Below are 15,886 nucleotides of genomic sequence, written 5' to 3'. Positions count from 1 at the left end.
ATCTTTTACTATAAGTTACAATCTACATGTTGCGTTCATAAAGTTCAAAGAAAAATAGTAGACTGCATGAAAATGATTTTTTTTGGTATTTTATGTGAAAAGAAACAAACTGATATATCATAGGGACATAGGGACATAATGACAATTGAAGCATGAAAGCATACACTTGTAGAAATCTTAAATGTAGAAATTAACTGGCGTTTTCACTATGACAAGTAAGACCATGCAAATTAAAGGGGCGAAACATGTTACTATAAAGGTGCAAATGATAAATTTCCTCGTGACTGTTTTTACACATATTGATACTGCCACGGAACCTCTCCTTCTGGGGACATAAAAAAATTAGTAAAATTGTCACGCATGGTAATAGCTGAATTGTTGGGTCGCAGTCCGGTAAAGCGCACAGATGGTAGGTCTACCTCGTCCTCTTCCTCAACAGAAATCCCTTCCTTCTCGCGGATGACATTGTGGAGGACACAGCAGGCTTGGATTGCCAGTTGGGCATTCTCCACGCTAAGTTGTATAGCGCTATGAAATATGCGCCATTTGCCGCTCAAAATGCCAAAGGTGCATTCAATAAGTCGCCTTGCACGACTCAAGCGGTAGTTGAAAATTTTCTTTGGGGTCGTTAAATTCTGCCTGGCATAAGGCCTTAAAACATGATGAGAAAGTCCAAATGCCTCATCAGCAACTAGAACATGTGGCAAATCTGGTCCTACAGTTGATGGTAGTGGTTGATCTGCTGGGAAATTAAAGTGTCCCTCCAGTATTCTTCTCCCCATTACTGATGATGAAAATATTCTTGCGTCGGCATTCGATCCATAGGCTCCTATATCAACGGCAATAAATTTGTAGTTACTGTCGCAAATTGCCATTAGCACTAGTGAAAAATATTTTTTATAATTGAAAAATTGCGAGCCAGATCCTGGTGGCATCTGGATTCTGACATGTTTCCCATCCAGAGCTCCAACACAATTGGGGAATTGAGTTTTTTTCCAAAAGCCTGTCGCAATTTCCTGCCACATGGTAGCATCAGGAACCGGCATTGCAGAAGAACGAAGCTCCTCCCATATTGCTTCGCAGGTCTCATGCACTATCACTGATATGGTCGATATTCCCAATAAAAAAAAATGGCTTAGTGACGTATAAGACACTCCAGATGCAAGAAACCTAGGAAGAGTAGAAGAGTAGAAGAAATTACGAAAGGAATCCAACATTACACTGGACATAATCAAGCTAAATGGCTGGCTGGCTGGCTTACCTGAGGGTAATGAGAAGTCGCTCCTCTGGAGGCACAGCAAGTCGCATGTCTGTGTTTGTACGGTATAGTCTGGGATGTAATTTTTCAAGTAAATAATCAAACGTTGTGATCGTCATTCTAGTGAAATTAAAAAATTTAGGAGGGTAACGTCGCAAATCTGCATATTGCAGCGCAAAGAAACCCTCACTTGGCCTTTTGAGGAGCATGGGATGTGCCCAGTACCTGCGTCCCCTAGCAGACATCTTCCTGGTCAAGCTTTTTTTTCTCCACACATAGTACATCATGACAAATGATGTCACATTCTGATCATAATTCCCCAAATCCATCGTAATCAGCAAGTACAGTGAAATACAGCAATGGATCAGGAACAAAACAGCCGGCTGTTAACATACAGGAAGAGGAAATCACACTGGGGGAAACAAAGAATCATGGGAAAATTCTTGAAAAGATGATTAATAAAGTTCTAAAACCAAAAAAATAAAAAAAACGGATCAAAAAACGGATCGAAAAAACGGATGAAAAACGGACCAAAAACGGACGTCAACGGACGGAAAACGGAACGGAAACGGATGTAAACGGATGGAAAACGGACGAAAAACTGATGAAAAAACGGATCAACTGAAGGGAAAAAAAATAATGTAAAAACTGAACGGACGTGTGAAAGAGCCCTTAGGGGTTTTTCCTCCATCATACTTACCTAGGTGGATGCAGAATCGGTCTGGTGGTATTAGAAATGGCGGCGATCAGCGATTTTTTTAGTGCAAGAGCAACACTGCGGCGGACAGATCTGACAAGGGAAAAGGGAATAGCCGCTCCAGGTGGAAACCCAGATGAATATCCTCCGTTGCAGGCAACTCAGGTGCAGGCAATGCACTTAGCAAAGCAGGAACAAAGATTGTCTCTGGACAGCCGCACTCTGAACAAGTTGTAGCCTTTATTAAAAAAAAAAAAAAAAAAAAAAAAGGACAGCACTACAAGTCACAGCAACATAAAATAAAACCCGACTACTGACGCGTTTCGCACTGAAACTAGTGCTTAGTCATAGCTAGACAGATCTGACACCTGACATTTTATTTTATTTTTTTTAGAAACCAGCGACACCAATACAGCGATCAGTGCTAAAAATCTTCACTGTTACTGTACTGACACTAGCAGCGAAGGGGTAAACACCAGGGGCAAGCAAAGGGTTAAATGTGTCCACAGGGGATGCTTTCCAACTGTGTGTGTGTTGGACTGAATAGATTAACCATTTGCTGACCAGACGGTCGGCTCGTTCCTGCGAATTGCCGTACTGGTACGTCGGCTTCTTTAAGGCCACCCACGATTGCAGGCATGAGAGCCAGACTGGGGATTTGAGTATGTAAAACACACAAATCCCCCATTCTCACAGGAGAGAGACAGACCGATTGTTAATACTAATCAGGAACAGCGATCTCTCTCCTCCAGTCAGTCCCCTGCCCCCACAGTTAGAAACACACATGCGGGAACACATCTAACCCCTTGATCGCCCCCTAGTGTTAACCCCTCGCCCGCCAGTGACATTTACACAGTAAATCAGAGAATTTTTTTCATAGCACCGATAGCTGTATAAATGTAAATGGTCCAAAAAATGTGTGAAAAGTGTCCTATATGTACACATCAATGTCGCAGTCCAGCAAAAAAAAAAAAAAAAAAAAAAAACACAATATTTTGTAGACACTAACTTGTGCGCAAACCAATCAATCATACGCTTATTACAATTTTTTTTACCAAAAATATGTAGAATAATACATATTGGCCTAAACCGATGAGCAGCATCTTTGGAGCGGTGTGTATGGGAATTGAAATGAATGGGCACCACAGCTATACCGCCTGCAAAGCGCCGCTTTGCATGTGGTTTTAACACTTTTCCGGGCTCTAGCGGCCGAAAAGCACCGCAAGATTGACAGTAAAGAGTAGGTAAAAATAGCGGCGCTATACCGCCAACGCACCCACCACCCCAGTGTATATAAATTGGTTTGTCTAACAGTTATAATGTCTACAAACTATGGGAGATAGAGAGAGAGAGAGATAGAGAGATAGATAGAGAGAGAGAGATAGAGAGAGAGAGAGAGAGATAGAGAGATAGCCAGGACAGTACAAACAACCCCCCAAATGACCAATGAGATTATTCCATCGGGTATGCAGCAGAGCATGGGACACCAGAGTATGTAGAGAGCTCTAGAGTAGCGGGTCTACTTCAGCAATCTCCAGCTTCCAGGGGCCTCTGCCAGGTATGGTATACACCAGGGATCCTCAAACTACGGCCCTCCAGCTGTTGCGGAACTACACATCCCATGGGGCATTGTAAAACTCACACATTCACAGACATGACTGGGCATGATGGGATATGTAGTTCCTGAACAACTGGAGGGCTGTAGTTTGAAGACCCATGGTATACACCAGGGATATGCAATTAGCGGACCTCCAGCTGTTGCAGAACTACAAGTCCCATGAGGCATAGCAAGACTCTGACAGCCACAAGAATGACAACCAAAGGCAGAGGCATGATGGGAGTTGTAGTTTTGCAACAGCTGGAGGTCCGCTAATTGCATATCCCTGGTATACACCATCCAGCAACAGCTTTAATGAAGCCACGCAGCAGCCGGTGGACATGGATAAGGTAAGGATAAGTGGATGGTTGGGGGACCAAGGATCATTTTAAAGCAGGCCTTGTACCTAAACAGAAAGGCACCTATAGTTTGACTTCAGTGGAAACCATGATAACGTTGGCAACCCTGTCATGTAACCATTGCTATAAAAAACAAATACAGTACAGCTCTACATGAACATAGCCAAGACTATGTTGGCAATGCCTTGGCACTGCACTTAAGTGGACACCAGTGCACAGTAGATGTATACTGGTTTCTGGACAAGTAGGGTTGTCCAGATACCGATACCAGTATCGGTACCGATACCGAGTATTTGCGGGAGTACTCGTACTCGCGCAAATACCCCCGATACCTAAATAGAATAACCCCCCCTTTCCCCCCCGCCGCTGCCGCCGCATCGCGCCGCCGCATCGAGGGACATGGCTAGAGGGACATTGCTGCATATGTGAGGGACATGGCTAGAGGGACATGGCTGCATATGTGAGGGACATGGCTAGAGGGACATGGCTGCATATGTGAGGGACATGGCTAGAGGGACATGGCTGCATATGTGAGGGACATGGCTGCATATGTGAGGGACATGGCTAGAGGGACATGGCTAGAGGGACATGGCTGCATATGTGAGGGACATGGCTAGAGGGACATGGCTGCATATGTGAGGGACATGGCTAGAGGAACATGGCTGCATATGTGAGGGACATGGCTAGAGGGACATGGCTGCATATGTGAGGGACATGGCTAGAGGGACATGGCTGCATATGTGAGGGACATGGCTAGAGGGACATGGCTGCATATGTGAGGGACATGGCTAGAGGGACATGGCTGCATATGTGAGGGACATGGCTAGAGGGACATGGCTGCATATGTGAGGGACATGGCTAGAGGGACATGGCTGCATATGTGAGGGACATGGCTAGAGGGACATGGCTGCATATGTGAGGGACATGGCTAGAGGGACATTGCTGCATATGTGAGGGACATGGCTAGAGGGACATTGCTGCATATGTGAGGGACATGGCTAGAGGGACATTGCTGCATATGTGAGGGACATGGCTAGAGGGACATTGCTGCATATGTGAGGGACATGGCTAGAGGGACATTGCTGCATATGTGAGGGACATGGCTAGAGGGACATTGCTGCATATGTGAGGGACATGGCTAGAGGGACATTGCTGCATATGTGAGGGACATGGCTAGAGGGACATTGCTGCATATGTGAGGGACATGGCTAGAGGGACATTGCTGCATATGTGAGGGACATGGCTAGAGGGACATTGCTGCATATGTGAGGGACATGGCTAGAGGGACATGGCTGCATATGTGAGGGACATGGCTAGAGGGACATGGCTGCATATGTGAGGGACATGGCTAGAGGGACATGGCTGCATATGTGAGGGACATGGCTAGAGGGACATGGCTGCATATGTGGGGGACATGGCTGCATTTGGGGACACATTTAAAAAAAGTATCGGTATTCGGTATCGGCGACTACTTGAAAAAAAGTAATCGGTACTTGTACTCGGTCCTAAAAAAGTGGTATCGGGACAACCCTATGGACAAGGGTACATTGTATTTTCACATTCAGCCCAGGTTCACACTGGGTACGATTTGAGATGCGATTTCACATGTCAAATCGCATCTCAAATCGGCGGCATTTGCCGGCAATGGCACTGTCCTAATTGGTGCGACGCTGCATCTGCGGTGCTGCACCGATTTCAAAAAGTAGTTCCTGTACTACTTTTTGCGATTTCGGGCCGCGATTTACATTGAACCCTGCACAGATGTCTCTTAAATCGCGGCCGAAATCGCGGTAAAATAGCGGCAAAATCGCAGCCGCGAAATCGCGGTAAAATCGCTATTTTACCGTGATTTTGGATTCGCAGCAGTGTGAACCTAGCCTCAGAAAACATCCCCTGATTGAAATAATAGACCTGAACAAACCTCATTAGACGAGTAGCCAAAACACTTGTTCACTTCTAGACCAAAAAGATGGGCACCTGGTTTGTATTTTAATTGCACAAAGGACCATTCACACCACATACTGCTGTACTGCTCAATACAGACACAACACAATGACCAGCTGAAATCTTTTGTTTTCGACCGGCCCAGTTCACTTGGCGTAAATGGAATGTTCTGCATTTAAATGCAGTGCCACACATCGGATTGCAGCGCAACACACACATTAACCACTTGACTTCCAGATCAATTCTGCCGTTTCTCACGTGCATGAAAAAAATATATTTTATTTTTTTGCTAGAATATTACTTGGAACCCTCAAACACTATATTCTTGTTTTAAAGCAGGGGGTTCTCCCTAAAACATTTTTTTTTCTTCTAGCATCTCATTCAGCATAGTAGCGTGAGCTACAGTATGCCTTAATAATTTTTTTTGGCGCCGTACTCACTCTGTAATCGCGTAGTAAAGTTTCAGGGGAATGGGCGTTCCTATTCAGAGGGCTCGTGATTGACAGCCGGCTATGGCGCGTCACGCTTCACGGAAATAGCCGATATAGGTGTTTGCTCTTCACGGCGCCTGCGCAGTCAGCTCCGATGTCTGTGCGCAGGCGCCGTATAGCGCCGGGAAGAGCCGAGACCTACTCTGGCTATTTTCGTGAAGCGTGACGCGCCATAGCCGGCCGTCAATCATGAGCCCTCTGCATAGGAACACCCATTCCCCGCGGGGAGTCTGAAATGTTACTACTCGATTAAACAGTGAGTACGGCGCGAAAAAAAATATAAAAGGCATAATGTAGCTCGCGCTACTATGCTGAATGAGATGCTATAAAGTTGTTTTTTAGGGTGAAAGACCACTTTAAGTGGTTGCAAAGGTACAAGGATTTCTACCTTCTTGCATTCCATGCAGGAAGGTAAAAAAAAAAAAAAAAAAACCTGTGTGCAGCAGCCACCCCAGCCCTCCTAATACTTACCTAAGCCCCCTGTTGATCCAATAATGTCCCTGAGCACCTTGGCTTTCCGGGGACTCGCACGCCGGAATGGCTTTAAGCAGCAGCGAGAGCCATTAGCTCTCGCTGCTGTCAATCACAGCCAGTGAGCCAATCCTGAGACAGAGGGGGTGTGCCTGCTTTGGGTACCCAGGAGGGAGGGGCCAGAAATGCCAGTGTGGGACCCGAAAAGAATCCACGCTGCTCTGTGCAAAAGCATTGCACAGAGCAGGCAAATAATAGAATAGGTTTGTTATTATAATACAAAAAAAGGGTTAAGTTACACTTTAAGAAGAGGTCCTGGAGAATAAAATGGTGGTTGTTGGAATCTTTTATGAATGATATTTGTGCAGCGTTTTATCAAACTCAGGACAAAATACACTTTAATGAATCTCGAACATCAAACCATCTTTTTAATAAAATAAAATAATTCGATGTTACGCAGAGTAAACAGACACCAAACATGTCACACTTTAAAATTGCGTACGCCCATGGAACCTAAAAATCTTCACAGGTCCTACTTGAGATCCACGCTATAGCTGAATGACGGCCACAGCGAGGACCTCAATTGCTGGGAGGCCATCAATAAACGTCCTCCCCTTCACGCGCTAAGTGCCCAGTAAGCAAGTGGTTAAAATCCGTTACAGATTACCAGTTTGAAGTTACACAGGAGGTACGGCGCTATAATTATTGCTGTGACCCAGAAAAAAAAAGGAAGGAGAGCAAAGTAGAACTAAAGACAACTTTTTTTTTAACATTTTTGGATAGCGCAAGAAAGGGTTTCTTTGTAGCAAGCTGTCACATTGTGGAGATTTCCATGTATTTTCTGTCCCATAGACAAAATAGGAAATGAAAGCAAATCCCTGGTTGTCACTGGAACTCCCTGCCGCTCGGCTACTACGATTCAGAGCTACCGGGAGAGGCGGAGATCTCCCTCTGACGTCAGCTGGGAGGTCACGTGACCGGCCTGAAGATACCGGAATAAAAAGGATATTAGAGGCATAGATCTAAACAAACACTTATACTGTGTGTTATCGCCGGAAAAGGGAGAGGGGCTGCCAATGGCATTTTGATGTACTACCAATAGTGACAGGAGGGGGGGACAGCTTACACCAAGGGTGCCCAACCTTTTGAAGAGCGAGGGCCACTTAAGCGACTTGGTAACCGGTCACGGGCCACAATGAGCAGAGCGGAGAATGGACGGAATGTCCGTGTCCACTCTGCATGTGCAGAAAGGACACGGACACAGCCCACTATACTGTTTTTTTTTTTTTATCGGATCGGAGGTAGGACACAAGTCGATTTAAGTCTGCCACTCCTTTGAGGTGCATGGAGGGTCGAAATGGGTCGGACTGACCGTGTGAAAGAGGCCCAAGGCTGCTTTCACACTGATGCGCTGCAGTTTTTCCTGCACTGTGGGTGCAAGGCAGTGTACCTTTTGGCTTTCCTGCACTTTGCAATAGATTTCTAATATATTCTGCAGGTTTGGTGCACTTTCAGAAAGCTCACCAAACTCACAGGTAATAACAGAAGTCTATCGCTCAATGCAGGTAACCCGCAGGTGATCTGCTCTGCACCTGCAGATCAGTTTGAAAGCAGCCCAGTAACCACTGCAGAAGAGATATGCCCATATATACACTGTGATTTTGGTAATAAAATGGCCTTCAATAACAGTATTTTATTCCATCCCAGAGCAGGAGGTTGCGGGCCACATCAGAGGGCTCCGTGGGCCACATGTGGCCCCCCGGGCCACTGGTTGGGCACCCCTGGCTTACACAGTCACAGGAGCTGACAGGCAGGGGGGGGGGGGAGATGACAGAGCAGGGCTGCAGATAACGGACGCATGTAAACTGACCATGGTGTCAGGGCTCAACAGCCATGATAAATCGTGGTTAGTTTACAGGGAAGAGGGCAGGAAGTGGCAGGATCAGACAGATGTTTTACAGTTTAGACCAGGGATCCTCAAACTACGGCCCTCCAGCTGTTGTAGAACTACACATCCCATGAGGCATTGTAACACACTGACATTCACAGACATGACTAGGCATGATGGGAATTGTAGTTCCTGAACAACTGGAGGGCCATAGTTTGAAGATGGCAGATGGACTGGAAGCTGGATATCCCTGTAGTATACACCGCTACTCCAGTGATCTCCACTTACTACCACATCCTGTGCAGCGCAGGTGCCCGGCTGCATTCTGAAGACAAGCGGTCAGCCACTTAGTACGGGTAACAGTCAGAGAACACTTTGCATTTTCTCAATGAAATCAATGCCTTTTCAGATTGGCGAGATGGAGCAGTGCCGTCATGCTCTCCACCCCGTCCAATCAATCTTAGAGGTCATTGATTGCATATCAACGCAAGCTTAATCGCAATGCACATGGTGTGAATCCAGCCAAATAGCAAATACCACAGCACATTACTAATATTTCTCAGAACAACACTTGAACATTTAAACAGCAGAGGTGGGCAAACTGTAGCTGCCCGCTGCTGTGGAACTACAAGCCCCATCGTGCCCTGTAACCTCTAGGAGTCATATTTGTGACCGTCAATCTTCCCGTGTCTCATGGGACATGTATTTCCACGATAGCTGGAGGGCCACTGACCAAGAGATTCCCAAAGAGAAAAGGGTTTCCTGAACAGCAGGAACGCATGCTATAAAAGACTTCCACCTAATTGCAGATAATACATTTTGCTCATGTAAAATGTCTGAGTCAACACAAGGTATCCATGTGCATGTTTACAACGTGCATTCACAGCAAAAAAGGCTGATTTCCTAGCCACTGCATGGTGGAAGAAGCACGGTACATCCAAACTTAGTAAATTAAAAATGAGCAGAGAAGATCAGTTCTAAGGCAGGACAGAGGACGCGGGTTTTCATTTGGAAAATTGCCGTGACATAACCAACATTCATTTTCTGTTCCCTACATATTGGGTTAATGGCATAGAGAGTAACGGAATATACACGAGGATTCTTGTATGCTACACCCTTCCTCTGTACTTGGTCTGCTGGTGTATCAGTAAATATGTGAAGATGTACTACAGCGCTACTACTATTAAAATTACTAGGGTTGTCCCGATACCACTTTTTTAAGACCGAGTACAAGTACCGATACTTTTTTTTCCAAGTACTCGCCGATACCGATACTTTTTTTAATCTCATGCGACAGCAGCACATGTGTCAGTAGTTATTTTATTTATCTTTAACAATTTGTTTTTAATTTTTTACAATTTTTTTTTATTTATAACGTGTCAGTGTGTTTTTTCTTTAATTTTTTTATTTTCTACAATAATTTTTTTTATTCTTTTTGTTTTTTGTATTCTTTATTCTTTTTATTTATTTTTTCAGCCCTGTTGGGGGGGGGGCTTTGGTGAGATATTAGGGGTCTTAACAGACCTCTGACATCTCCCCTTTGTGACAGAGAAAGGGACACATGTTCCCCAGTCCCTTTCTCAGCAGCATCAGCTGCGCTGAAAATGAAGGGAGAGAAGACAGCCGCTTCTCTTCATTCATAAACTGAAACATTGTAATACACAGTTTACAATGTTTCAGTTATGTGAATAGACAGAGTCAGTGATCACTGACTCTGTCCATTCGGAGCAGTAAGGAGCCGGATTTACCGGCTTCTACCCCGCTCTCCATCCTGACATTTCCAGGGGGTGGAGGAGGAGTGCTCCGTGCGGAAGGGTAGAGAAACACGGCGGGATACACGGCGGGATGCACGGAGGGAGGGAGACAGACTGCAGCAAAACGGAGGGGGGCTGAAGGAGGACACGGGAAAGTCAGTGGTGATCGTGTGTGGGGGACTTACAAGCACCGATCACCGCTGATTTTAAAGCAGCTGAAATCCGCGCGGGGGAGGGGTGTAGAGAGAAGTGGAGAAATTTAATTTTAAATCTATACAGCGGTGATCAGTGCTTGCAACTTCCCCACGCACTGATCACCGCTGACAGTACTAGTATCGGGTGAAGCATCGGGAGCATTTGCCCGAGTACAAGTACTCGGGTAAATGCTTGGTATCGGTCCCGATACTAGTATCGGTATCGGAACAACCCTAAAAATTATAAAGGAAAAAAAACACAACAAAAATATCCAAATGATATAGCTGCATACAAAAAAAAAAAAAAAAAAGGTGTAGAAAACCAAATATAGTGATATAAAAGAAAGTAATGATGCGCTGATATCAACTTTTGCTGCTGTCAGTGTACAACGTGCTCAAATGATACCAAATATACACACACAAAAAAGGGATCAATAAAGTAGCCAAGATTATGTGCAACGTGAAGCAAATAAAATGACATGAGACCAATATGTGAACAACCCTGAACCCCCCCCCCCCCCCTCATATACACACAAACCAGTTCACAGTAGTAGTTTGAAATGAGAAGGAAATCCTATGGTATGCTGAAGAAGTTCCACAACCGCTTCCTACCAAAGGCTGACACTTTAATGCTTCAGGGCGGCACAGCACAGGCAAACGCCTTAATGCTTCAGGGCGGCACAGCACAGGCAGACGCCTTAATGCTTCAGGGCGGCACAGCACAGGCAGACGCCTCAATGCTTCAGGACGGCACAGCACAGGCAAACGCGTTAATGCTTCAGGGCGGCACAACTCATGAAAAAAAGGAAAAGGGAATATGGTGCAATACTGTGGGTCACAGAGGAAACATGGATAATAGTGATGCAGATACACTCACGGATCCTCTCAAACACTAAGTCACGTGCCGAATGATGCAACGCGTGGGGGAGGAGCCTAGTGACGCAATCAACGGACACCTATCTGTATGAGATCGCCGCACTGAGCGGCATGAGAGGCTGCGTTTAGAGGCGGAGTTTGATGAGAGGATCCGTGAGTGTATCTGCATCACTATTATCCATGTTTCCTCTGTGACCCACAGTATTGCACCATATTCCTTTTTTCTTTTTTTCCATGAGCCGGCGGATGACAGGGTGGTCCCCGATCTATGATGTACCAATGGAAGAAGTCACCCCATTGGTACAGTCTGGTCTGTCTTCCCTCCCTGGTCCACTGTCTATTCCAGCTGTTGCAAAACTACAAGTCCCATCATGCTTTGCCTCTGGGTGTCATGCTTGTGGCTGTCAGAGTCTTGCTATGCCTCATGGGACTTGAAGTTCTGCAACAGCTGGAGGTCCGCTAATTGCCTACCACTGGTCTATTCATTCATCTGTCTTTCCTGGTCTGTATCGCTTGGTCTTCTGTCTTTTCTTGTCCGTTTTTCATGCTCTGTCTTTGGTGTCTGTCCTTCTGTCCTCCCTGGTCTGTCCTGCCTGGTGTGTATTGCCCAGCATGTCTATCTGTGCTATCTGGTCTCTACTACCTAGTCTTCTGTCTTCCCTGGTCTGGCCATCCTGCCTGGCGTTACATACATCTTGCTGGTCCTCTGTCCATCCTCCCTGGTCTGTATTGCCCGGTTTGACTGTCTTGCCTGGTCTTCAGTCCTTCCTGGCCTTATGTCCCTAATGGTCTGTATTCCCTGCCTGATCTTCTGTCTGTATGGCTTTCCTGCCTGGCCTTCTATCAGCCGTCCTCCAGTATGTATGGTAAAGATTGGGGGGGGGGGGGGGGGGGGGTCTCAGTGTATGTTGGACCCCAGAGACAGAAATTGTACAATGACTTCATATGTGACCCCCCCTCCCCCGCCATATATCCCCTCTGCATACAGAACAGGGACAATCCCGGGACACATGACTGGAACCCCCCCCTTCCTAGTGCAGACATGACCCTTAACTCAATGTAAACACAGGACCCTCCCCCCCCATACATTCTATACACACACACACACACACAGGACCCCCCCCCCTCATACATTCTACACAAACAGCCCCCCCCGAACATTCTACACACACAGGACCCCCCCTCATACATTCTACACACACACACACACACACACACACACACAGGACCCCCCCCCCATACATTCTATACACACACACACACACACACACACAGGACCCCCCCCCCCTCATACATTCTACACAAACAGCCCCCCCCGAACATTCTACACACACAGGACCCCCCCTCATACATTCTACACACACACACACACACACAGGACCCCCCCCCCCCATACATTCTATACACACACACACACACAGGACCCCCCTCATACATTCTACACACACACACACACAGGACCCCCCCCCCCCCCCGAACATTCTACACACACACACACACAGGACCCCCCCCCATACATTCTACACACACACACACACAGGACCCCCCCCCCCCCGAACATTCTACACACACACACACACACACAGGACCCCCCCCCCATACATTCTATACACACACACACACAGGACCCCCCTCATACATTCTACACACACACACACACAGGACCCCCCTCATACATTCTACACACACACACACACAGGACCCCCCCCCCCCGAACATTCTACACACACACACACACAGGACCCCCCCATACATTATACACAAACAGGACCCCATCCCCCCCCCCATACATTCCACACACACACAGGACTCCCCCTCATACATTCTACACACATAGGACCCCCCCCCCTCATACAATGTACACACACAGGACTCCCCCTCATACATTCTACACACATAGTACCCCCCTCATACAATGTACACACATAGTACCCCCCCCTCCCATACAATGTACACACATAGGACCCTCCCTCATACAATGTACACACATAGGAACCCCCCTCATACAATGTACACACACAGGACCCCCCCCCTCATACAATGTACACACACAGGACCCCCCCCTCATACAATGTACACACACAGGACCCCCCCCTCATACAATGTACACACACAGGACCCCCCCCTCATACAATGTACACACATAGGCCCCCCCCCCCCCCTCATACAATGTACACACATAGGACCCTCCCTCATACAATGTACACACATAGGACCCCCTCATACAATGTACACACATAGGACCCCCCCCTTCTCATACAATGTACACACACAGGACCCCCCCCCCCTCATACAATGTACACACACAGGACCCCCCCCCTCATACAATGTACACACACACACACACAGGACCCCCCCCCCTCATACAATGTACACACACAGGACCCCCCCCCCTCATACAATGTACACACACAGGACCCCCCCCCCTCATACAATGTACACACACAGGACCCCCCCCTCATACATTCTACACACATAGGCCCCCCCCCCCTCATACAATGTACACACAGGACCCCCCCCTCATACAATGTACACACAGGACCCCCCCCTCATACAATGTACACACATAGTACCCCCCCCCCTCATACAATGTACACACACAGGACCCCCCCCTCATACAATGTACACACACAGGACCCCCCCCTCATACAATGTACACACATAGGACCCCCCCCCCTCATACAATGTACACACATAGTACCCCCCCCTCATACAATGTACACACATAGTACCCCCCCCTCATACAATGTACACACATAGTACCCCCCCCTCATACAATGTACACACATAGTACCCCCCCCTCATACAATGTACACACATAGGACCCCCCCCCCCATACAATGTACACACATAGTCCCCCCCCCCTCATACAATGTACACACATAGTACCCCCCCCTCATACAATGTACACACATAGGAACCCCCCTCATACAATGTACACACATAGGACCCCCCCTCATACAATGTACACACATAGGACCCCCCCCCATACAATGTACACACATAGTACCCCCCCCCCCCCCTCATACAATGTACACACATAGTCCCCCCCCCCCCCATACAATGTACACACATAGTACCCCCCCCCCCCATACAATGTACACACATAGGACCCCCCCCCCCCCATACAATGTACACACATAGGACCCCCCCCCCATACAATGTACACACATAGGACCCCCCCCCCCATACAATGTACACACATAGGACCCCCCCCCCCCCTCATACAATGTACACACATAGGACCCCCCCCCCCCCATACAATGTACACACATAGGACCCCCCCCCCCCATACAATGTACACACATAGGACCCCCCCCCCCATACAATGTACACACATAGGACCCCCCCCCCCCATACAATGTACACACATAGGACCCCCCCCCCATACAATGTACACACATAGGCCCCCCCCCCCCCATACAATGTACACACATAGGACCCCCCCCCATACAATGTACACACATAGGACCCCCCCTCATACAATGTACACACATAGGACCCCCCCTCATACAATGTACACACATAGGACCCCCCCTCATACATTGTACACACATAGGCCCCCCCCCCCCCCATACAATGTACACACATAGGACCCCCCTCATACATTGTACACACATAGGACCCCCCCTCATACAATGTACACACAAACGACCCCCCCTCATACAATGTACACACATAGGACCCCCCCTCATACAATGTACACACATAGGACCCACCCCCCTCATACAATGTACACACATACGACCCCCCCTCATACAATGTACACACATAGTACCCCCCTCATACAATGTACACACATAGGACCCCCCCTCATACAATGTACACACATAGGACCCACCCCCCTCATACAATGTACACACATAGGACCCCCCCCCATACAATGTACACACATAGGACTCTCCTACAGTTCTCAATGACACGACAATCCCCCCTCCACACCCCAATGACCTCCCCCACAATGTGTGGCCCCCGCACAGAACACGGGGGCCCACCTTCCCCCTTTGACTCACACGGATCACTCGGGCCCGATCTCCGCCCTCTGGTTCCGCTGAACTCCTTGTCAGCCGCAACCTCCCAGACGTGACACAGCGCGCATGCGCGGGAGCAGCAGGCTGAGGGAACATGGCGCATGCGCGAGAGTCTGACCACCCAGAACACGTGAGAGCCAGCGAGCGCCCCTCCGAGCATGCGCGGTGCTAGGTGTTCGTCAGAGAAGCCAAATAGCGGATATCCGGACTGATATCGCCCCCCTCCCGGTGACCCGGAAGAGCTGCTGGGCAATGTTTTGGGGTTCACATAAAGGGAAAGCATCACATTTTTGCACCATGAAATGGCCATTGTATGTGCCTTTCGT

The 15,886-nt window shown here is 47.7% G+C and overlaps 2 protein-coding genes across 12 annotated transcripts in view; both read right to left on the bottom strand.

Moving 5' to 3' along the window:
- GAPVD1 (GTPase activating protein and VPS9 domains 1) overlaps positions 1 to 15,668 on the bottom strand; it is a 120,900-nt gene extending 105,232 nt beyond the window's left edge. For 6 of the 11 annotated variants that reach the window (XM_040322996.1, XM_040323001.1, XM_040322999.1 and 3 more), the window contains exon 1: positions 15,543 to 15,668. In XM_040322996.1, the coding sequence (XP_040178930.1) occupies positions 15,543 to 15,656 (114 nt within the window). In that variant the 5' untranslated portion in view covers positions 15,657 to 15,668. The remainder of the gene's footprint in view (positions 1 to 15,542) is intronic. The other 5 variants (XM_040323002.1, XM_040323003.1, XM_040323005.1 and 2 more) reach the window with 2 other exon arrangements.
- On the bottom strand, positions 74 to 1,794 carry LOC120913212 (putative nuclease HARBI1). Its single transcript, XM_040323008.1, has 2 exons — positions 1,262 to 1,794; positions 74 to 1,170 (listed from the first exon to the last, which is right to left on the bottom strand). Exons 1-2 carry the CDS (start codon positions 1,585 to 1,587, stop codon positions 291 to 293), a joined length of 1,206 nt encoding a protein of 401 aa, XP_040178942.1. The 5' UTR covers positions 1,588 to 1,794; the 3' UTR covers positions 74 to 290.
- Positions 15,669 to 15,886: the final 218 nt, after the last annotated feature.

The sequence above is a fragment of the Rana temporaria genome, chromosome 9 (genome assembly GCF_905171775.1).
Source record: "Rana temporaria chromosome 9, aRanTem1.1, whole genome shotgun sequence".
NCBI lineage: Eukaryota > Metazoa > Chordata > Amphibia > Anura > Ranidae > Rana > Rana temporaria.
The sequence above is the reverse complement of the archived record's forward strand: the minus strand, read 5'-3'. Positions and strand labels throughout refer to the sequence as shown.

What these genes read in the sequence shown, in the direction of transcription:
- LOC120913212 (XM_040323008.1), bottom strand. Translation starts at nt 1,587, where the DNA reads ATGGATTTGGGGAATTATGATCAGAATGTGACATCATTTGTCATGATG. An exon ending in CGACTTCTCATTACCCTCAG is followed by an intron (nt 1,171 to 1,261) that starts GTAAGCCAGCCA and finishes TACTCTTCCTAG; the next exon opens with GTTTCTTGCATCTGGAGTGT.